Source organism: Polyodon spathula, chromosome 5, assembly GCF_017654505.1.
Source record: "Polyodon spathula isolate WHYD16114869_AA chromosome 5, ASM1765450v1, whole genome shotgun sequence".
Taxonomy (NCBI): Eukaryota; Metazoa; Chordata; class Actinopteri; order Acipenseriformes; family Polyodontidae; genus Polyodon; species Polyodon spathula.
This window is the reverse complement of record NC_054538.1, coordinates 24996940-25022494: the sequence shown is the minus strand read 5'-3', so window position 1 is coordinate 25022494 and position 25555 is coordinate 24996940. Positions and strand designations below refer to the sequence as shown.

Sequence of the window (25555 nt, the reverse complement as noted above, 5' to 3'; positions counted from 1 at the left end):
TGCTGCAGATAATTATTCCTTTGCCTTTAGATCTTTACAATGTTACTGGTACCGCGTATCCGTTTTTTAGTCCCATGAAATGTACTGTACACTATTTGCTCATATTAAAAAAAGATATGATCACAGAAAAAAAATGTTTAATCAGTATACACATGAAAAAAAAAAGCCAACATATTTAATTATTAATATTTTCTAACCAACCATACAACATTTGTTTTTATTATTTTCAATGTTTGTGTATTTATATTGGTTTTTCATGTTCTGAAAATTACATTAGTTTTAGATGAACCCCTAGTGCCTAATTTGACTGTTTAATAGAGAAAAGGGTGACATTGCAAATTCAACGAGTGTAGCAGATTTTATTGGTCACTACTTCAAAATTTTATTTTTTATCGGTAGGTCAGAGCTCATCAACATTTGACTTCAAACAACATTGGAAGGCTGTTTTCTAAAAGCCATGCAAATGTCTAGTTTATATTTCGCTTTTTGAATAGTGTAATTACGTAAGGTGTCACTGTATGTATACTCTGTATCATACTCATGATGGATGTATGTCTTATAGATTATTATTCTAATTAATTATCTAGGATTTCTGATGGGTGGGTCGGAGCCCGATTATGTAAGCTGGACCTGAAACGTCTTCCACGGCGCTGCGTTCCGTACGCTTTGACCGCCGTGCTTGTTGTACCCTTACTCAAGTCTATGCTAATGCTTCAATACACAATGGAAAATGTGGACAACCCAAATGCAAGCCAAATGAGGTATGGTACATCTTACTCGTTAATTATGATTGCAGCATGCATAATACAAGTAAACCAGTATTGCGACTGTTTTAAGAGTTGTGTACTGAACATCAAAAAGCTATTTCATCAATATGGAGATTGTTTAGCTATTTCATACATTTCCCTGTTATAGAAACTGGAATGGGGCATCACAGGTAGAAGTTTCAGTGCATCGTTGATCATTATTTATATATTTCTTGTATGTTTTCAAGTGTCAGACGTTTTTCAGTTACTATGAAGTGAAAGTTGATGATTCATGCAGTTTCAGTAAATTGGAAACAAGCCATAATTGGGTATCAAAAATATAAGATAATGCACATTGTATTCTTTTGATAAGAATTTATCAACCGACACAGTTTTTGAAAAAAAAAAAAAAAAAAAAAACTGAGAATCAACATATGAAATAAATGCAAAAGTTATTGGCTAAGTGAAAGAGGTTAATAGAAATAGTAACACTCAAATATGAAAAGCAAGATCTGTTTATGAATAAGGACCATGTATTTATACAATTATGATTACATATCCTTGATTATATTTAGCATTTAATTAATTAAGAAAAAAAAAAAAAAAAAAAAAAAACAATAACATTTATTTTAAATCAATTTCGTGTGGTGGTGTGTGGTTGTGTGTGTGTGTGTGTGGCACTATTACATTTCTCATCTTGGACCACACTTTGTTGGCTCACCAAAATGTACAGCTTAAAAATAAATAGGTTTGCCAGACGATATAGCTTATTAAAGTGATTTATTACAATACTCAACTGACAGCATTTAGGAACCCAAGAGGAGACGACACCTGACCTGACTATGCTACAAGACGGCATTTTCAGAGCAAAAATTGTGTTCATTGATGATTCAGATGATGAAGGAGAAGCTGCCCCTATACATCCTCACTGTCTTGAGCAAACCAATGACATTGCAAGAATTGAGCCTCAGCTTCAGGTAACATTATATTCAGTTCAGGTATCCTTATACTAGTGTTTTCTAGCCTATAATATATAATATAATATACTCTCTTTTTTAAATATGACAAAAGTGAAAAAATAGCAACAGTAATAAAGGGGGTAAAGACTTACAATTTCCCTAAGAATATCTCTTAAGTAATATATACACAATAGTAGTTTTTGTTATGGTAGCAATTAATACAATTTCCCCAGTAATTTTCGTTTCCAGCCCATGTCTAGTGGCATAAGCTTTTATCTTTCTCCCATCTTTCCTTCCTGGTTTAAATATTCTGCCAAAACTGATCATGGGAGCCAAGTATCCCTTTGTTCTCATCCAGTCCCTGCTGAAAAAAAGAAAGCAGACTATTACACAATGAATATGCAACACATCCCTGAGTCTACATCAAATAGTACTGATAACAACCACCAACAAATAAGTCGGTTATTTAACAATACATCCCTTACCACTCAAGTCTATTCAAGTCTCTACTGCAGCGAGAGACTCAGTGAAAGAGAAATAACTGCAGAAACTCCAAATCCCTTAACAAACGCTCTCTGTTTAAGAAAGGCTAATCTCCTCAACATCCTCTAAAGAATCAATAATGTCTGGAGGTCCAGACAGTAACAAGTGTATCTCCTTTATATTTACTGTTCTCTGAAGGCTCACTGAATTCACTTTCCAGAACTTTCCATGCTCTTCTATAAGATCAGGCATGTTCTCCCCAGCTTGGGTCAAAACTATCCCCCTTTTATCATCCAGCTCATCTATTTCAAGCATCACCTTGCTGTTTCTCTCCAACAAGAGTCTCCCACTCTCCCCTTTCCAGGTCTCACCTACTACTACTTTAGTTCAGTCAGAGCCTAAACCTCCACCAACACAACCCTCTCTACTTACTGCTATTCTTAGAACTGGTCAGCTCCCACATTCATCAACAGCACAAAAATCTTTACAAAGACCTTTCTCTCCTTTGTGGCCAGCTAGTGCTACCAGCCTCTTATTCTCTAACACCTGCTCTGTCACATCCAGCTTAACTGTTTCTTCTAAGGCCTCCAGACCACAGTCGTCAAGTAGTACAGAGAAGCCTCTTCAGGGGTCTCCTGCTGGAATGTGTAGAGCTACTTCAGCATCACTGAAGTATCAAACTGCCTCATCTTCATGTATAACAGAAGCCATGCCTCACTCTCTTCCTGCACATTAATCCAAATTGTCCCTCACCAGATCTCTTCAAATGTAGTCCTAAGAATCTCCCACCCATTTTGCAAAACAATTCTGCCTTATCCCTCTTTCCTGCAGCACAGCACACTCTGAAGCAGATCAGTAGCAAGGAGACTTTATCAACTGTCCCTTATCCCATGACACCTTCATCATTTTCTAGGTCCAGTTCCCTAATTCTCTGCACCTCAGAAAGGCTTGATGTGCCGTCCCAAGGACCAGGAGCTACTATTTCTCCAGCACCAAGCTGTAGTCAGACTAGCTCCAAGTCTCATTTGTATAATAGGATCTCACTTGGCTCATCAACTGAGAGATTTAGTTCCATATCACTTACCCGTGGGCTTTCTCCATCCTCAAAGCCGAATTCTGTTTCTGCTTCTCCTTCTTCAAGTCCACCGCCTTTCTCTACACGATCGCACTCACCAAGATCCTATTCTTTCAATCCTACTGCAAACCGCCTAACACTATCACCCTAGCCACCACAATGTGGAAATAGTGGCTCTACTCCATCACCTTCTCCGTCTCTGCCTTCAGTACCCTCACCTACCTCAAGATTTGTGACTTCACCCTTGTCTATTGAAAGTGAAACTAAATATACAAAGGTAGAGTGCACAGTTGCACTTGCATGTCACATTAATGTTTCCTGTCTCAATTATTAAGAATAATTAATGTTACAAATACAAAACATTCACATTATACCATGTCATTTATAGTATAGGTAACATCCCAAAGAGTTGTAACAAGAATACATAATTGCAGTAACCAGTTTGTTATGAGTCATCTGTTTCAGTTATTTGACACAGTGGCACTGTTAAACTTTGCATATAAATATAATGATAGAATAATCCAGATTGCCTACAGTGTAACAGAATAATTTAACATAATGTTACATTTTTAAACAATTGTTTTAACAATGAGTTGGAGTTTCATATAGTTTAATATATGCTTTCACCTTTTGCTTCTCACTGTTATTTTTTTCTTACCTTTTTCACTGCTATAGCAATACAAGAGCAAGTCAAGCTACAATGCAGATGCAGCAGTACCCTCAATCACACTACTCTTGGAGCAGAAGGTTAGTGTTTTACTGATAGGACACACGCCAGTCCACTAGTAGCACATCAGCTTTTACATTGCTACAGCATACTTGAGACCATTTCCAAAAACATTAACCTTACCAGTGTCAAGAGAGCATCGTAATTGTACATGTCTCCAGATGTTCTTGAACTTCCCATGTGGTCTGGGGTAATTGAGTGATGGTTGCTGAGGTTATTAAGAATACACAATGTGAGACAGGACACAAGGCCCTGTGGGAAAAAAAAAAAAAAAATCTCATAAAATGAATAAAAATGTGCATGAGTGTGTATAATTATATTATTGATAATTGTTTGTTAATTACTGACAGGGGGCAATTATTGCAAATTGCAGCCAGCTGCAGTGTATATAAGAACAGTAGCCAGTCTACTCGGGGCTCTGCTGTGGGAAGAAACCCGTCTGAGAGTGTGTTCAGTCATATTCAAAAGTTAGTGTGTTAACCTATTTGGTTGCGTGTTTGAAACTATTTTGCAAACCGGTAAGCAGCTTACCTGTCCGGTTAATTAGTTAAAGTGTGTAGTTAGTGCTTGGAGAGAGCTAGGTTTTTGTTTTCAATTTTGTTTATTTTGTAAATTAAACAGAGCGCATCAGCGCTTAAACCTCAAGTTTTATATCAGGTCAGTTTTTAAAGGGGCAACAAACCTTTTAATTGTGTGGAAAAAAGTGAAGATGGGTAGCGATATCTCATAACAGCAACAATTGAAATGGCCACCGGCACAAATTATGATAGCAGAGACATAGTCCTAAATCAGCTGTTGTACTGATGTAAGAGGTAGGTTTCAAACAGTACACATACCATTTTTTTATATATATTTTTGTATTGCAACAGCACCCCCCCTTCACTCAATTAATTAGTAAACAGCAATCGTAAACAATTTTTACATTTGATATGTAATTCACAGAAGTATTAGTTGTCTGATAAACCAGCCTTCTTGCCTTTCCCTTCGTTTAAATATAAGCAATAAAAAAAACACTATTAATGTGAACTGAAAGGTAATTTCTTATAATTTCAAACTCTTACCTGCATGTCAGCTTTTTGTAACCTGCATGATACCGTTGATATCACTTTGGTTAGTCATACTAAAAGAATAAACACTGACTCATCTACTTTGCTCAGAAAGCAGAATTTAGACAAAAATGCTTTATTGTAATACCATATAAAAATTTTTTTGAACAAACCAACTCAAAGATTTGTTTCAAATATATGTGCAGTTGGTTGTTTGATATAAAGGTAGTGTAGTCTAAAAATAATAGCGAGCATCTATAGTCCCTGGTACAAAGTCAAGATTCAGTGCGTGGAATATGTATCAATTCCTGGTAAGCAACTACTTCACTACAAGGAGGGCAATTACAGGCAGCAGATACTGAACACAGTAATTTCTGTTATAAAAAATGTTACATCTTAAGCAAAAGAATCATAACAACAACAATCTTTATATAGCGCCTTTCATACCACCATCATCAAAGCTTCATCGTGTCCCACACACGTTGATCTTAGACCCGTTCTAGTCGTAGTCTATCGATTGTTGTGTGTGAACTATGCATCAGCTGCAGAGTCACTTACAACAACGTCTTACCTGAAAGACAGAGCACAAGGACGTTAAATAATTTGTTCAGGATCACACAATAAGTCAGTGGTCGAGCTGGGATTTGAACCGTGGACCTGCTGGTTACAAGCCTGATTCTTTAACTGCTGGATCACACAGCCTCCTATAATATAGCTTTAACCCTGGTCTTCATAATTTCACAGCTGTTGTCCACAACACTGCACTACATGAGAGGAGATTGATTTAATTAATATTCTTTACATATAGAAATTCTAAGACCTTTTTCTATTTGTTTTTGTAGGCAATCGACAGGGAGCTTGATAATCCAGTGTACTCCCCTCTTGACGATAAAATAATGTCAGAAATCCATGCAGAGGTAGATATAAAACACTTGAACTTTTATTTTGTATTTTTACCCAGCCTGTCACAAGATAGCCCATTTAATTTATTTTTTCAATTTTCACAGATATCTTCACCTACACAGCTTCGGCCTATGGTAACAACAATGTATTTTTTTTTTTTTACTTTTTTTTTTTTTGTATTACTGTAATTTCATTTCACACGTTTATAACCTTTTATACTACATTTATCATCCATATTTTTTCAGCGAAGATCCCATTCTGCTCCGATTTCCCTGCAGAAACTAATGGATTCTGATGCACCAAAAGTATGTAAAGCATGTTATGATCTTCACTTCTAAGGATACCAATTATCAAGTTCCATTGTCTTTAATGATCCAAGCAAATGTTTTTATGTGGCTCATTCTAAAAATAACAGGTCATGGTGTATTTTAAGTGGAGATTTTTTATTTGTTTATTATTTATAACAAGTACTGTAGTTCACTAACCTGCTAACACATTGATTATGTTTTGTTAAAATGAACAGTAGTAACCTACTTATAAACTATTTTAAAGGTATACAGCCTGATCTCATATGCAATAAGATTTTATATTTATATAAACAGCTGCATTTGTTATTGACTGGGAAATTAATAATACACATTTCGTTCAGAACTATACTGAACAGAAGAAAGACGTTTTGAATATGTTTTAACAAAACAGTGACCAGGCTGTCTTCAGGTCTGAAGTGATTGAATCTAACACAATGATTTCATAAATCTTACCTGTTGTGCACCTCCAATTGCTATATTAGTGTCAAATGTTCATTTTTGAAAGACACCATTGACCAGTAACATGCTTTGGAAGTCAAGCAGTAACAGACTTCCTGAGAGACACGACACGGCATGGAAGTACAGTGTACAAGATTTATGGACTTGTTTTGTTATCTACAAACACTTTATACAAAAGTAAACAGGTAATAGATGATTACATGGCTCGGGAATAAAGAATAATCACAGCCTTTTTTAATTTTCTTTACAGAATTTTACAACGCTGTCACGATCTGCTGGGCGGGAGACTAAATATGTGAGTCTCTACTGCTTGCATGACTAAATATACTGTTCTTTACTGTTGCAGGAAACCACATAACTTTAATTCTAAGATTAACGATTTACTATTGTCTTTAGTGACAATATCCATTCTGCTTTGTGCCACATACTGTAATTCTGTTTAAATACGTACCTCTTGATTACTGTGCTGTTTTTTTTTTTTGCACAGAAACACATGCTAAATGCTCTGAATGTAGATTGTGAATAAAAAAAGTCAACAACAGCATGAAAACTAAATAGAAAGTAATTGACACAGTACACTGCAAAGGAGGTAGCAACATTAATCATTGATCATTCAAGCTACGGTATAAGAGTCTGGCTGCAAATAGCTGCTTATCATACTCACACGCACATTGATAAATACCAGGAGAAAAATGTTAAGTGCATTCCAACAACCATCACTCACTCATGTATAATTTAATAACACTATCGCACATTTAGACTATTGTTTTCCAAGATGCCTTTATTAAGAACAAGCCTGCTGTATATACTTCAGACTTGATTTTCAGATTTGAAATGGCTGTTGATGGCTGCTTGGACCACCACTGTTATTAAGGTTTATTATATGGGATTTATTACACGGTCTTGGGGCAGACAGTTGCAGGGGGACACCTTAAAGGTTACATTCTGTTACAGCAGATATCCTTGTAGTTTGATTTTTTTTCAAAGGTCAACAGAAATGTTTTAAAAGTCACTAGAATGTGATAATTAAAACAGAAAATACAAAGGTAATCTCAACAAGTAAAAAAAAAAAAAAAAAACATATTGGCACCAAGTCGCTCTTTAACCTTATAAGAGTATCCCAGAATAAAACATAACCTGACAAACTTGGTGACGACACCAACAAAAAAAAAAAAAAACCCTCCAAGAGGATGAGGCGCCACATTTGAAACATTGTTGGCCAACATAAGTCATAATTTTCTAAACCCTCAAACAACAGCATAATTGAATCTAAAACCATGATTTAGTGATGCTGATGTTTGAGAGTTTAGAAAGTGAAGATTTACATGGGCCAACAATCTTTTAAATGTGGCACCTCATCCACTAGGAAGGATCTTTTTGTTGGTGTCGTCACCACCTGTTTTTATGAGACTTCTTCATCAACATTTGCACTCTAAGATGCTCTGACTACATATGAAGAGCTGTGGTTTGACTATAATTATTGTGGGGTTTTTTGTTGTTGTTTTTTCTAAGAAACTGATGTGCCTGTGTGTACTTTCAAGACATCATTATTAAAGTGGTTGTAGCCAGGGGTTAATTTGTAAACAAAAAGGTACCAGATCATATAATTAAGGAAGAGGGGTAGTGTTTTTCTTTACAGACCTAATGTGCTGACCTTGATTTAGAGAAGCATCCATATAGTGTAGTGTGTAAATGTATTAGAACATCCCATTGCTTCTGTTTTTATTTGTTGTGCATATGAAATCATACCACTGTAATTGAAAATCTTGGAAAATTCTCAATATAGGCAATTTAGTGGCTGTCGAATTTAATTGGCTTTAATAGGCCACACATGCAGTTACTTTAAACTAATAAGAGAAAATTAACTCAAGATGCATAATTAAAGCACAAAGTTGTCTAACCTATTTTTTCTGTGTCACTGATTACTTACTAAAAATTGAAATTCCCACCCCAGAGGGTCTCATGCAGGTAGGTATTTAAAGGATATAAATGAAAAATCATCTGCACACTACTGTATTTCTTCATGTTGTCAATGTTGTCATGTTGTTTTTAACATAATCTTCAGGTTTGAACAATACCAGTGGTGAGCTGCTAATCTGATGAACAGGAGCGACAACACTATTGTTGTTAAAAGTGCTTGTTTTTTGGCATTTCTTTGCTTGGGGTGTAAAAAAAAAAAAAAAAAAGTAGTAATTTCCTTTTCATAGAAGTTGCATCCTAAATTATACTGTTACTTTTGTCATTCAATTAATGGAACTGGAAATCATACTTAAAATTGTACATGTCCTTGATGAAGGAGGAGGAGACACTATCCATAAGAGTCGCACTAGGCAGCCACCTCAAAGTGCTCTGCCCCAACCTCAGCAGCCCCAGCAGGGTCCCTGAAGGCTTGTGGCATCAGACCAATCATTTCGCCCCACAACAGCTGCAATACTGGAGCGCTTGTACCTCAAACACCTGGGTGCTCGCTACCGTGCACAGTGGTTACATGCTGCATTTCCACCCCCCCCTTCCGAGGAGTCACACACGCATCCGTGTTGGATCTTGAGGTCTCAGTACTCCAGAAGGAAGTGGCCACCTGGCTGTTCTGTGGGTTGGAGGGCAGTCTGGGAAGGCAGAGGAGCCGTGGCACCTGGTCGGGCCGTTGGATAGCTCTGCACATAAATATGCTGGAGCTGCAGGCTGTTTTCCTGGCTCTCCAGCACTTTCTTCTAGTGTTGCATGGAAAACATGTGCTGGTCCGAACAGACAACACATCAGTGGTGGTGTATGTCAACCGCCCGGGCGGCCTCCAGTCCCCGGGGTTGCATCACATCGCCTTCTGGCTCCTGTCTTGGGCACAACGGAACCTGATGCCCCTACGAGCAACCAGTCTTCTTGGAGTGGTGAACTGGGCAGTGGACCTCCCTTTGAGGGAGGATGCGCATCCGTCAGAGTGGCAACTCCACCCACAGGTGGTGGAGTGCATTTAGGAATGGTTTGGGAAGGTGGAGGTCGACTAGAAGTCATTCTTTCCCCATGCCATTTATCTTGCAGTTTCTGCAAGAATTGCTTGATGCTGGTAAGTCATCTTCCACATTGAAGGTGTATTTAGCAGTTATTTCTGCGTGCCATGCCCCCGTAGATTCGATATCTCCGGGTGCACATTTTTTGACTACCAGGTTTCTCAAAGGCGTTCGGCCGGTTACACCCTCCCAGGAGAGCTGTTCTCGCAGAATGGAGCCTTGATGTTGTACTGGAGGCTCTCACGAAGGCCCCGTTTGAGCCTATACACTCCATAGAGTTGAAGCATCTGTCTATGAAGATAGCCTTCCTGTTGGCTATCACTTCCTCAAAGCGAGTCAATTAGCTGCAGGAGCTGTCGGTGCACAGCTCCTGTATTTGGGATGATGGCTGGAGGGTACAAACACTGTTTTCCTCCCTAAGGTGATCACAGCCTTCCACATGGATCAGTCTGTTGGAATTGAAGTCTTTCCATCCAGCTCCGTTTGCTTCTGTGGAGGATAGGAAATTGAATTTTCTCTGCCGAGTTCAGGCATTGAGGTGTTACATGGATAGGACAAGAGCTCTAGAGTCATACTGACCAGCTCTTTGTCTGTTACAGTATACGGACCCTAAGACAGCCCCTCTTGAAGCAACGACTGTCACATGGGATTGAGGACATAGTTTCTGCGGTGTATGTCAGTGCTGGCTTACCCCCACCTGGGAGAGTAGCTGCGCACTCTACTAGACGGTTGGTTACATCTTGGGCCCTCTTCAGAGGGGCCTCACTGTCCGATTGCCCTTTCATAAGGTTGTGCATGCAGGGAAAATTGTATGGAATTATTTTGTAGGCTTACAATCACTTTGATCTTAACAGGAATCTGAAGAAAAAAAATGGTTGTATGGTTTCTGAGGGTGGTGGTGTAATTGTCCAGCTTTGAGGGCAGTCAAGAATTAAATTAAAATTAGAGATGTGGGTATCCAATGACATGTGCAAAGGTCACCAGTAATGGACTAAAGATAACCCTTCCCAGCTAATGTAGAATTAGAGTACACCATGTATAGAGCCTTGAGCTATAAACCTAAAGCTAAAGTTAAAGCTAACTGACAAGATTAGAAGGATTACTTGTATTAAAATGTATGGCACAATTGAACAAACTCTGACATCACCTTCATGCTACAATGGCATCCAAAGTATTAAAATGTAAAAAATTAACCATGGTCTGAGTTACTGCACTACAGTTTCTACAGACAGACTACATAATCTGTAGAACATTCTAAAAACAAAATCAAAGAGCAAGATTAATTAACTTTGTACTATTATTATTCCAATAGGCCTCTTTCCATCTGTTGCCATCTGGTTTTGCTGAGAAACAACTGGTATGTATTAGAAACTGTTTCTTTTAAAAAATGATATGGAATGATTTTTAAAAAATTGCTTAATTAACTGTATCCGGTCCTACTCAAAGATTAAGGGGTAGATGTACTGAAGTGTTACGCCTGTCGCAACAGTTGCAAACGAATCAGAAGTCTAGGGTGAAATGTACTAAATAGGCACAATGCTGCTGGGTTAGGGAAAGCTTTGCGGCAGCAGTTTTTCTTTGCGGTGCAACCTTAGATGAATATGTATTTATGGGCGTTCCTGCATAAATTTGCAAAAAGAGGGTGGATGGTGCAAATTAGGGTTCTCAAATATTATAATGAGATGTACTAAAGCTGCCGATAATTGTGACACTTTTGGATTAATTTGTTAAGAACATTTGAATGCATGTTTTAAACAGTCGCAATTGTTACTGGCATTTCCCAGTCCGCTTTTTCTCGTGCGTTGCCAGCTGTGCTCAGTACATTTTTGAGGTGAATAGTCAAGTACCTAACTTTCACTAAAGTCAGTGTGTACTTACAAGCCTTGAAAACAAATTTCTATGACATTTCTGGTTTCCCCAACATGTTGGGAATACTTGTGCCATTAACCCCTCTGAGCATCTGAGCATCTTACAGGACCATGATCTACTTTGTGTTCAATAGCTAGGCTACTAAGTAGGCCAAGTTAATAATAATAATAATAATAATAATAATAATAATAAATAATAATAATAAAAACACTACAATCATTTAGTTTCAGTTTAAAATAATCTTTTATTTGCATTGTACACCAATATGGACAATGCAGACGCATGATTTATTTTGTGTTACTAGTAGGCTAAAGTAAAAAGAAAGTGTGCTGGGTATTCATTGGATTTTATTACTGTACAGTGTACTGTATAGGCCTACTATACAAATGTATATTTTTACATAATGTAATGTGTAACCTAGCCATTAGTGTTATTTCAGTGCAATGATTTACTTTTAAAATGCATTGAGCACTATAAATGTATGTTTGTGTGATTTTATTGTATGGTTTTTAAAACCAACACCTCCTTATGATGTACAAACATGTCTGGTTTAGCGAGGGGCTACTGTATGATAAGCTTTTTGGGGGTGAAGGTGGGGGCCCCACTTAGAATCTGATGGGACTAAACTGCCTTTCACTTTTATATAACAGTATTAAAATAGGTCAAATGAAGACAGAACAGAATGCATTGTACAGATGATGTTTACATTTAACAAACAATGTTTTTTTGATTCTTGCACCCTTGCATGTAGACATTATCCTTCGGGCACCCTCTGCTGCAGCAAACCACAACTCAACCCCCACTATTTATATGAACAATGTTGCAGGACTCTCACAGTGTATAATGTTAGTGATCTCGCTAAGAAAACGCAACACATATTTAAATTAGTATATTGCGGCTCTTTTCATTAAAATATTTGCTCTTAGTACATACGACAAAATGTATACTTTGAGAACTGTGGTAAGTTTGTGCTACGACTAGCCCATCTTAGTACATGTACCCCTACGTGTTCAAAGACATGTAACAGGAACATTAATGAACTGCCTTTAGAAAAGTTGCTCAATTTCCAAAACCAAGTTCCATTATATTCTCCACTGGCACATCCAACCCGTGCGGGCTCGGTACAGTACGGGTACTGTTGATTCTCCACTGGCTATTTGTTGAGCCGAGTGAACCACTGAGGAAGTGCAGACTTTAGCTTCTCTGTGGGAAGATAGAAGTGTTCAGGAAGTTCTGAAGTCGTGCGTCAGAAATGAAAAAGTTTATGCCCGAATTTCTGACGATTTGAAGCCAATGGACATAAACTGCAGGTACCGTACACTTAACTCACACAGTCAAAACCACCAAATTCTACCACAATTTCTCATCCTTGACCTTATTATATTAATATAAAGAAAAAAAAATGTGACCAAATAAAACAGTTCTAAACTTATTTACAAAAATATAGTAAAACAAAATACAGCTGTACCTGTACCATACATACAGCTAAGGCTGTTTCTTTTTTAAACACCGAAACAAAAAACAACTCTAGAAAAAAAACAAACTGGATCCTTAATTACCCCAAACTTACCCAAAGTACCCCCAAAGTACCCCAAAGGACCACAAAGTACCACAAATTACCACAAAGCTACTGCAAATTACCACAAAGTTACTCCAAAGTACCACCAATTACCAGAGTTATCCCAAAGTTACCACAAAGTAATACATTTAGAAGTGAGTAGTTTTTCGAGATTTACGATTATATGGTAATTACAGTATAATGATTATACTGTAAATACAGTATAATCGTAAATCTCAAAAAACTACTCACTTCTAAATCTTCTGTAGTCATGTTTTATTACTTTAGTATAAATACATGTTAATTTGGATTCATATGTTGTTTTTTTCTGACTTTATGTGAACGAAAAGATACACATTTGCCCGTTTTCCCATTGGAAATAGTGATATTTTTTTTTTGTTCCTGGGTAGTAAGTGTTATTTCCCATTTGCTTAAGCCTCAAATATCACTGTCCTGGTCACAAAAGCAAAGTTTGTGGGGAATAATAGCCATTTTCTATACTTTTGAGGCATAAGCAATTAGGAAATAACACTTACTACCCAGGAACAAAAAATAAAAATAAATTTGTTACACGGTGTAATCAATACCCGGGTAGTAAAAAGAGACCCGGTTCAGGTTGGGTCATTTAAAACCCAGGTACACGTGCCAAACCTCTAATACACACACACACACACACACACACACACACACACACACATATATATATATATATATATATATATATATATATATATATATATATATATATGATAACAGACATTAACTTTTATAAATATGTTCCTGCTTGTAGACCAAGCCTGGAGTTATACGACCACTGGCTGTTATTCCAAAAGTTCCAGAAGAGAGAGAGGAGTATCAGCCCAATCCATTCAGAGATTACCTTGAAGAGACTTCAGATGCTGAACTTCAACAGGTAGAATTTACACTAACAATGTGTTAACTTACTGACATGAAACACGCTAACACTGTCAGAAAATGTGATGAAAAAAATATGATTTCAATATCACATTGATATGTTAAACATAATTTACTTTATTTATACTAAAATACTGTACATTTAAACAAAGATGTGGCAAATAATATAAATGTTATAAAACTGAATAGAATAGTATACTGTTAATAAATATTACTTGTTCACTTCAAGAGATTTTATTTCAATTAGTTGTATTGTTATTTTTTCCTTTTTGATTTTAGGAGAGATATTCTTATATATATATATTTTTTTTTAATCATTTAAACCTTTTGTGTATATCCAAAAAAAAAAAAAAAAAAAACTTTTTTGTACACTGCAGGTATACATATTCACTTGTATATCTGACAAGGATATGAAAAATCTCCTCAGTGATCACCAACAATAACACAATAAACATAATGTACATGCACTGGGCTCTATTTATTTGTCACTATGCTGCTATAGTACAGCATGGCTTTATGTTGTAAGGAAAAATATGCTGTAATCTTGTTTCATGCTTTGCTTTTACTGTTAAATAAATATTTTCACATTGCAAATTTATCCTGGGAAATTTTACATAAATTAAAGGAACTTAACAATACAACTTAATAAGTGGTCCTCACAGTTGTGCCCTAGGTTTAGAGATATGACACGTGGATAGAAAAGTTTTTTGGCCACTAGCACATTTGTGTTTCAGAAGGTCAAGGGCATTTTGCTCTATTGGCATTTAACTAATGTCTTATTTCACAATATAAAATACAATGAAATTAAATTAAAACACAGACTGAACAAACAGCTTAAAAGCCATAAAATGTAATTACTTTGTGTTCCAGTTTAAATTGCCATAACAGGCACAAATTTGCCCAGGGGCATAGCTTTGAGGACCACTGGGATAAAAAGACTATGGGGATCCCATAAAAAGGATATAACTTACATAATCCTCATCTTGACATTTGTTTCATTTGTCCATGCTTTTAAATGTCTTGCTTAGTTCACCCGAATCATATTTTCAGAGGCTGTCTCTACCTTCCTTCCTGACTTCCTTTGTTTCTCATCCTGCCTTCTGTCATTACCTCTGCCAGACCTTCCTGTCCGCAGGAACCTTTCTCTGTCAAAGCCACTCGTATTCTCTAATGTCTGACTCCTGGACCATACATTCATTTCTATCATTCAGCCTACAAAACTAACCTTCCCCTGAGTCTTGGCTCATTGTACAACAAAGTGAGCTGTTACCATGGATTCTTTATTGGGATTATTGTACTCCCTTTTCCCCTCCTTTTTTTATTTATGCTTTTTTATTTTCTTATTTTCTGCTTTTTTCATATTATATGAATTCCATCCTATTTCAGGAGATGGTGTGTTGCAGTAACCTCTCTAGTAATACATATGTTGCATATTCTACAGTTCCATAACATTTTATTTTTTACTTGTTTTAATATCACCTTCAAGCTGCAGTATTAAGATCCACTACAGTTTAAATTTGTATAATAGCCCCTATTGCAATTTATTGAACCTTTAGTGAATGCATTGCTTAAGAATGGCTCATTTACTTGCATGGTTGTGTATTTTTACTGAAGGGCCAGGTAATAGTAAACTATTGTTTTTGGGGTTTTTTTGCACTGCATATTCATTTGCTTGCTAGATCAGTAAACACAGGCTTTGTTTACTCGACCCTAAAAACAATTATTATAGTACAGAAATTATTTAGGTTTATTTTAGAATGGGGTTGAAGGACCTTGTATGCCCTTTGATGATTTGAAATAAAATAAAAAAAAGTGCCAGAAAATGTAAGAAAAATAGAACATTTTGACAGAAGACATCATTGCCAGTGTTAGCATGGGACAGTCACAATGGTATGGACAATTGGTACCATAGTGCCATATTTCTGAATCAATTCACAATGGTAATCAATTGCGTAATAACGAGCGATCCAACGTGGAATCATACGGTATACATCCTGTTACTTAACAGAATTCACATTGTACAGCTTTACAAAATACATTACTTGCCGAATTGCCCGGGTGCACTTGTGACCTCCGATTACAAAAGAACCTCGCTTATTTAGTCGACCATAAATAAGCGTTACGAACAGATAAACTAAAGATTCTGAGAAGACTATCTCCCACTACACCATTTGAGTTAGGGTGACCATATTGCTCCAGGTTCACCAGACCAGAGTAGGACAATGAATTGTCTTAAGTGAAATGTTCTGAAATGTTTTTAATGTAATGAACCTTAACTGCCCAAGTGAACATGGAGCTATATGGTTTCTTGGACATAAAACACTGGTATTGCAATGCTTGTCTTTTGTTTCTAAGACTTTCTATAGAGGGTGTATATATATATATATATATATATATATATATATATATATATATATATATATATATACACATATATATATATATATATATATATATATATATATATATATATATATATATACACACACACACACACACACACACACTAATAGGGCTCGAGTCACGCTCCAGTGGTAAAACTGGAGTTATGACTGAAGGCGTGTTGTTATCACTCCTTCTAATTATATTCCTTGCTTCCACTGTAATTTACAAATGTCCTAATGCCATTTCTTTTCAAGGCATTTAATCAGCTCTAATTCATAATTAATTTGAGTTAATACCACCCTTCTTACCTTATTATCTCCTTCAAATAAATTGACCTCCAGTATAGTTGCCTGCAGGCACACCGGAGTAATATAGATGGTATTTATAAAGCCTTTGCTTTTTAAATACCAGCTATATTTGGCTCAAAAGGGGAGCACATTTTAACTTTCATGTTCTTATATTGGTGCATGGTGTTTTGGGTCAGTGCACACGGTGCTTTAGTACCCTAGTGCACACGTAGCCCTGTGTATGCGGTGCACTCGGTGCATGCGGTGCGTAAGCACTCCCATGCCTTGCACTCTGTGCAAGGCGGTGTGTGCCACCTAAGCTTGATATACCCGGCGGACGTGAGAAGTAATGGCAGGCATGTCGTGGGTCCACGCTTGCAGGGCGAACATGCCCTAGTAGGATGGACATTTCTATGTGCGCATTGCTTGGGTGTCCAGCATGCCCAACAGAACTTGCTGTCCCTACAGGCGACACATCTTCCCGGAGTGGCGAACTCAGCAGCGGTCACCTGTTTAGGGAGGGTACACATCTGTCGGAGTGACAGCTCCACCCCAAGGTGGTGAAGCGCATTTGGGAATGGTTCGGGAAGGCGCAGGTCGATCTCTTCGTCTCGACCCACTGTGGTACTCCCTCCAACAGTTAGGCTGTCGACTCAGCATCAATGCCCTAGCTCACGAGTGACCCAGGACGCTCCTTATGCATTCCTGCCAATACTGCTGCTCTTGGCCTTCCTAGAGAAGGTCCAGTTAGAGAAGGAGATAGTTGTCCAAGTGCCGCCCCCCCCCCCCCCCCCCCCCCCCCCCCCCCCCCGCTATACTTTCAAAACTGGTGTCTGACTAGAGGTCATGGCTCTCTGTCTTGCCCTATGCCAGTTATAGTTGCCGGTAGATCACCTTCTACTTTGAAGGTGTATCTGACGGCCATTTTTGCATGCCATGCCCCCGCTGATTCTGTACCTCTGGGTGTGCATTTCTTGGAAACCCGTTTTCACAAGGGTGCTTGGCGATTACTCCCTCCACAAAGGGATGTTCTCCTCGAATGTAAAATTATAGGCCTTTTTATGCAAGAATCTGTCAGTCTGAGTCACAATTGTGATATATGCACATTTTGTTTCATTCAGTGCAAGATTTATATGCCCAAGTATAGTTCAGCAAATGGTGTATGGGGTTAATTGTAGCACATGCTACAACTGGTCTGTGACTACAACTGAGTGGTGACGTCAGACCCGGAAGAAACACACAGCACTGCGAGTGAATGAAAGCGCTGCTTGTGCGGTTTAATAAATGAAGAAAAAAAAGGTTAAGCAAACAAAAAACACTGTACACAAAACAAAACAGCACTTTGGCCAAAAACAAACAGGGACGAACACTCCACAAACAAGTACTGTGCTGGTCGTCCTCTCTCTCTCTCTCTCTCTCTCTCTCTCTCTCTCTCTCTCTCGTTCCTTCTCCCTGAACACCCAACCCCGAGTGAGTGCTTCATGCCTCTATATATATAGCTGTGCCGAGATTCAATTACTAATTAATCATTCACTTGAATCTCGGCACGTGACCTAATTTGAGCAATCCTGTGCTCACATACTATACACATTTTAACCTGCACGTGAAGTGATTGTGCCATCCTTGTGGCTAAATGAGAATATACATTTTAAAACACTTGTGCTACATAACCCCACATTATATCCCATGCACCAATACATATACACCAACATTTATACACCACATGCAACATAAACATAAAATACACACAGGGGTGGGGCACAATGCCACATGGCATGAACCCAGGGAGCCATTACCTAACCTCATGTTCCAGCAAGAAACAACAAAAGTAAGACCAATCAGTTGTTTCATTTATAAGTACGAGGATGAGAATGCTAAAGATCAAGGATGAGAATGCTAAAAGCCTGGATCCATAAACTGGATCACACAGGTATATATCACAAAAATAAATCTGGGGAAAAATGTTCTCTACTAGATCAAAAATCGATTTTTGTAGAAAAAATCTTAGGGCTTTGGCACATAGAGCTCCTCTTCCACAGGCAGACGGAGACATAAATTCAGCATGTGCCGAGTGAGTGCTGGCACTCTAGTTTGCTTCTGATTGGAGAAATTCAAGGTATTACAACCTTTCCATTTTACAACTGTCCCCAGTCTCCCCAGTTTATATGGAAAGAAATAATTAGGCAACATTATATATGAAAATCAATGGATTTCTTTTTCTATAACATTTTCGCCAAATACAAAGGTGGGTAATATTTCGGCAAACGAAAGGCTCTTTTCGTGTATGAAAAGGGTAAACACATACCTGCTTACAGCTACTGGAGAGTAAATATACTTATCAAAAGTATACGTTCTATTCATTTTGTCACATCGCTGCACAGTTTTGCTTGCCGCATCACGTCTGGTGGGTAGAAGCCTTTAGACTGCATTTTTACCCCTGGCTCTTTTTGTAAAGCCCGTGTAATACATACATTTTTTTCAATGATCTAAAATAAGTGTAGTCTAATCTCCCTAGCAGCTACTCTAAGATGGTTTACCACAATTTGGTGGCATTTATACTTAACTGTGCTATCCGAAGCTGGCAGCAGAACGATTAGGTTAAAGAATCTATCCACTTTTAAAACACAAACATTCAATGAAAACAGCGCCTCTAACCTTACACACTTTATTACCATAAAATGAGAATTAGTGGAACATTTTCAAGTTTGTTATAAACTAGTACTTTAAAAAATACTTGTATTCCATAGTTTATATAATTTATTTTAAGAATAAGAACGATGTTGATAAAGCGCAGCATGCTATCTCGTTGTAAACGGGCCCAGTTACTGCCTTTTTTTTCTTAATCATTATGCCATGTGGGACAGAGAATGTTTAATGCTGACACAACTTTGTTCATGGAGCATTTTTCTGAAATGATGACTCTGGTTAAAAGAATACAAAATTCAGACAGCAACAGGGGCATGTGTTGGAGGAAGTACCCTGGTGGAGAGAAATGCAATATATTTTTTCATTCGATTACAATTTATTTTGCAAGCCAGAGAAAGAAATCACTAGAGGTAAAATGTCTGAAGTGAAATCTCATTAGTGGCTGGAATTTGAGGATGCATTTCAACTTCTTATGCAAATTAAGCCAGCATTATTTAGAATACATGCAGTTGAGCATAAAGGAAAATAATGTGCTTGTATCTCTTCCAAACAATTGAACACAGCCAAACACAATGGAGATTAATTAAGATTTCTCTGGTGACTACAAAACATCTTAATTAGGAGATAGAATACATTAAATCCTCAGAATAAAATGTCTTTTCAATATACTGAATATACTAATGATAGGGTTACAATACTGAAATTTGGTAATTATAATAATCGAAATATAAAACCAAATAATGGACTCTTGACAGTCCTTGAATCATCCGGAAGTGAATCTACTTTTGTTGAATTTCACATCATTGTAACATATCATAAAAAGGTGATCTTAAAAATTAGGCAAGTTTTTCCTCACAAATTTAAGCATGAGAAAAATCAACCTTGCATGGCAATACATTTTTTCTAATTTACAACTGTAACTGTGCAATATTTCAGGGGAGAAACAGGGGGATCTGCTTCTGGGCAAAGTAATTGGTTCACAAGCTGTGCAGCTGTTATTGTAGTTCTACTGCTGATTCTAGCATGTAGTCTGTCTTATTTATAACCCATGCTCTTTACATCCTAAGAACCGAAGAATTTATAATTTCTGCATTTAAAGCATACAGCATAATAAAGTAGCTCAGTATGCTCACGCTGATACGTGCACCTTTTCAATGCAGTGTCTGGTGTATGATCAACTAATGGTTTGCCTCATATATACTATTATTGGGATGCTGTACAAATGAAAATATCACAGATTTACTTCCTAATAGAGAATTGTTTGCACTTTAGAGTTACTACGATTCAAGCCATAAGTTTTTCTTCTTCACATGTAGACAATAACATTTCATTTCTATTGTGAGTATTATCCTTTCAAGAACATAGCTGTCATTAAAACCATTACACTGTGTATCTTAAATTTATTGTATATATTTATTAAATAAACAGGGAAGCTTATGCAAAACAAAAGTCATCTTTACTTTTTACAATGTTAATTATGTGATGGGAAATTGTTAATTTAGATCAAAGCTATGTAAATTGTACCTCATTGCTGGAAAAGTTGTTACAGTTAATGTGGTCCATATTTTCAACATTAACTCCAGTCTTTAAATTAACTTCCTTTTTTTTTTAAAACCACATGTTAATTTTTACAAACCCACAACAAAACAACTAAGTTATATAAACCAAGTCCTCTTAAGCATTCTTAAGGTGTTTGTTTTTAATTTTGTAACATTAACATAATTATTTGTCCTTAAAAAAAAAGAGGCATTAATTAAAGAATGGAGGAAATGCTTTGAACATATGGCCCTCTTTCACTTATGCTAACATTGCAATTGATTTAAATCCATTAACACACAATAAGCTTTCAGTATGTCAGTCTTTTATTTTATTATATTGTATGTAATCCACAATGTTATTAGTCATATACTAATATATGATTTTGATTGCATGCATTTTCATATCCTCGAATAGTAATATGAGAACACTACTTGTTCACAGTATAATGTTTCATTGTATCCCCCACTTCTATCCTGTGAAGCCCCAACACCCTATAGTGATTATCCATGAAAATGAAGCTCTCAGCTCAAAAGAGGTCCTATTAACTGGCTGTGTAATATGTCCTGTTTTCTTACAAGGGCTGTAAGCTATAAAAGCATGTGTATGATGTAGTACATATGCTCATTGGAATTCAAGGCCCTATGGCGTGTTTTCTATCGTGCAATATAATGCATGCTGAACTGAAGAGGATATATAGTTTTGTTCTTTTAAGTGATTAAAGTTAGATAAATAAATCCATAAATCGTATCACTTTATCACTATCATTAATTGCTTATTGTCATATTGCACTTCATAAGAAGGAAATGATGTAAGAATCATATATTTTAATCCTGAAACAAGCTTGCTGTAGCAAGGGGCAATGCGTAGAGTAGAAGAGCATCAGAACTTATTCAAGTTACAATATGTAGGGTCTACAGTGAAACAAGCTGCTAATTCTGTGGTGCCATAGAGAATTCAGCCACCAGAAAAGGTGTGATTTTCAGGAGTGTTTTGGCCACTTTTGTTTCTCCAGATCAAGTCAATTTTGTGATATATGTAGCCAGTTCAAATGTATGATTTCAGAGTAAATTACATAATAGTGTGTCATTGCATCCTTCTTCATATAACATGCAATGATAACATATTAAAAATGAGCATTACTATAAACTCAGTTATATTCATACATACATTTTTGCTTTCTCCATAAACTCCTTGTATGACTTAAATCTTGTCTTAATATGGCATCTGTTCTGTTTAGTTTCCACACCTCACATTACAAAAGCCTTTCTTAAGTGACTTCAAAATTAAACAAATGTCACCACAATGTGTATTTCATGAATATTTTAACAACAGCTCAGCTCAACTAAATTAATATTTCCATGGAGCTTTTTGACAATATCTTCTTTTTTTTTATCACGTTATCTGCTGTAAGAGATGGTGCTTGTTTAAAAAGATGACTTGCAATATCTATTTTGATTGAAAAACTGTAGTTTATTATTTTTTTTCTCCAGCTCTTTGTTTTCTGAAGGCATATGCAGTTTGTTTTTTTATTTTTATTTTTATTCTGTTTCTTCCCAAAGAAATCAATCAATTCCATAAGCCTGGTGTGCAGCATTTTGGTCAGTGTAATCTCTGGCAGGGCAGCTGTGTTGTAGTAACACATTATTAAGGAAAAGAAAGGATGTCTGACAGTCTGTTCTTTCAACTTTGTGACCTTTTCATTTCACAACAGGGGTCAAAACTAGAAACACAAAGGTTCTCAGAAAACAGCATGATTGTCTTTTACAGAGCTTACTGTTTTATTTTCCCTTTGCTTATAACAATGAACCTCTTCTGACATTTAATTCATAGCTTAACGATATAGTGAGAAGACTCAGCAAAACAGATGCCACCAGATGCCCTGGCGTCCCAAAGATGAGGATCCAAGATACGACCGATGGCCACAGCCATGGATTACTTCAAATTACAGAAGAGGAAGAGGGGGAAGTTAATAAATCCTTCACAGGTATGATACCATCACCAAGGACCATACCCAGTTCTATTAACTCAGCAGCTGTGAAGATGGTTAGGGAAACCAGCATTTAAAAGTATCTGAGTGTTTGCTCTAACCCAGAAATGTGCTTAAAGCATATCCTGTGAAAACGATGTGGTGAAACAACTTGGTTTTATTACTTTCTGCTACAAGATGGTTGTTTTAATTTCACTTTTATAATATAGTTCAATAAAAGTTCATATTTTAATAACTCGTTCAATATATGCATAACAATGGGAAAGGTTTATATTGCAGCAGTAAGCTTTTTAAATACTGCCAAGAATTGTGTGCGCAGAAAGGCTAATGTGTCAGCAGAACTATTATGTGAAGTTTTGTAGAAAGGATGTTTTAATAACACCTATTCATTTTTGTTTATTTTAAAATGCTTTAAGGACACCCAGAATATATTTTAACACCTTGTTCCAATGAATCATAAATCCTTGCATCCAAAAATAAAACAAAAAATCTAAAATAAAATAAAATAAATACAAGATAGTAAAAGCAATATAAAAACATCCTTAGTCATGACATTTTACTGAACTGAAGTTTCAATAACTCAGGACTTCTATATGATGGGTTTCTACCCACAAGCTATGGTATGTCACCCCTTTGTAAAATTGAAATATAACAGAATCTAGTTCCCAGTTTCCATAGCTAGCTGCCTGTTCTTTACACATAAGTGAACATGTATCCTTGCTACCTTCATTGCAAGATGTTGCTTTAACGAGGAACCTTGGGGTCTCATTAAAGTCATCTATATAGCTTAATAGTTTGAACATTTTTTTAAATTTGTCTATTTGTCACAGAGGTACCAAGTGATGATTGTGCTTTCATTTCCTCAGCAAACTATCTGTTAGGATTACTTATGCAGTAAATGGGCATTCACAGGAAACATCAACAGTTAGCCTTTAATATACTTTTTCTTATTTATTTTCAACAGTCTCTGCATTGAGACTGAAAGAAAAATGGTGGTCAGCAAATCAATATACCCTATAGAGATTGTTTTGTTTTCGGGATGTGCCTGAAGCCAGCCATTTAAAGTATTTGATTTAAATAGCAGGCTCTAATCATATTACCCTATCTGTGTTAGCAATGTATCATTTCCTGGTTACTAATAGTAGAAGGCATGTTAGATTTCCATTTATAGTTTTTAATACTTTATAAGACACCCAGGGGTCTATTCAGTTAATCAGCAGGATATCTATATACGTCCACTGAGATAACATAACATTATATTTGTGTACTGTGATTATGACAATCAAGCATCTAATAGTACATCTGGGTCTCACGAGTGCATTTCCATCTGCTTCAGTGTTGAGACAGTCTTTTTTTTTCTTTAAAGGACTGCAATACTTATATCTGCCACTGTTTAGATCATCTGAATACATCCCATGTTTGTACCAACATAATGGTCTGTGTTACCAAATCCCTATTGTCCTATTTTCATTTTGCAGCTTAAAAAGACGCTGAATTGAAGATGATTATCAAGATTGTCATATATTATGAAATTATTTTACATTGTTAACTACTTCTTTTATATTGTATGTTATGCTATGTGTCACATATGTGTCACATAAACCTTCTGAAAATGTTATTTAAATTCTGATGGCAATAGGTAACACTTTAGTTCAAGCAGACCTGAAAAGACAAGTAGACAGACTATATATCCATTATAAGCTATTATAAACAATAGTAGCAAAAATTGGCAAAAGTGTTTAATAATAGTCATACTATTTCTAATCTTATTCTGTAATTGTTACTAGCATAATTAATATCATGTTTACAGATCGGTTATGAGCATGTACAAAGTATGTACACTAAATTAAAATGTTAACTGGCAATCTACCATTGTATAAACTCCCTATATCAAAAGCAGAGGTGAAAGTAAGTTGGTACGGCCTGGAGTAGAGTTAGGAAGCAATACATCGTCAGAATGTGTTATTAGTACCAAAACTTAGCCCGTGTAATGTCAGAAAGTGGTATGCTGTCACATTGAAAGTGGTACACTGTCAGATTTTGGTACAGGTGAAATCAATTACGATCTGATGGGTGTTTTCCTATTGTCAAAAAGGTATATTTACCATTAATTATACATTCCTTTTTGCAAACTTAAACTGGAAACAGGCAATCAATTTGTCTAAAAAAAAAAAAAAAAATTCACAATGAACAAGACAAAATGAGTCCAAAGCAAAGCTGCACAAGTAAAAAATGTACAAGACCCAATGTATTGCATGTGATAAATATTCGCTTACTATTTTCTTAATGGTGGAAAAATATGATTAATTACATTAACAACGATGTAAAAGACTGGAAAATATAATAAATTCAATTAAGACCGAAAACAGCATAACGTACCAGATTTGAAGGGGCTCTTCCTTGCTTTCGTAGCGGATGTTGTTTGGCCATTGTTTACGCATGGGTGAGCAAGCGCAGTGCGCTGCGGGCCACTCTTTACTGTGTACCTGAAAATAACACTACACCCGTAAGAAATGAAAGTTACTTTCACCTCTGATCGAAAGGTTCTATGCATTATATCAAGGGTTGGACAAAAACCCTTTGAACTCATTTTGAGCCAACTGAAATTCATTTTTTAAACATAAACACATCTGTTAATTAAAGTTGATTCAGTGCTGT

At 36.4% G+C, this 25555-nt stretch overlaps 1 protein-coding gene and 1 long non-coding RNA gene across 3 annotated transcripts; both read left to right on the top strand.

Annotated features, from left to right (window-relative positions):
* Positions 1 to 692: 692 nt before the first annotated feature.
* On the top strand, positions 693 to 3983 carry LOC121315267. Its single transcript, XR_005950226.1, has 3 exons — positions 693 to 761; positions 1550 to 1723; positions 3939 to 3983. It is a non-coding gene; the product is annotated as an uncharacterized LOC121315267 (long non-coding RNA).
* Positions 3984 to 5850: 1867 nt separating this feature from the next.
* Positions 5851 to 24955, top strand: LOC121315749 (muscular LMNA-interacting protein-like). 2 transcript variants are annotated; one of them, XM_041250121.1, is made up of 8 exons: positions 5851 to 5953; positions 6044 to 6073; positions 6185 to 6244; positions 6957 to 7001; positions 11024 to 11068; positions 13929 to 14051; positions 22741 to 22894; positions 24376 to 24955. In XM_041250121.1, the coding sequence occupies exons 1-8, from the start codon at positions 5933 to 5935 to the stop codon at positions 24378 to 24380; spliced, it is 483 nt and encodes a 160-aa protein (XP_041106055.1). In that variant the 5' UTR covers positions 5851 to 5932; the 3' UTR covers positions 24381 to 24955. The 2 variants fall into 2 exon arrangements, with proteins under 2 accessions (XP_041106055.1, XP_041106053.1); XM_041250119.1 differs by having other exon boundaries at positions 22741 to 24955.
* The last annotated feature ends 600 nt before the right edge of the window (positions 24956 to 25555 follow it).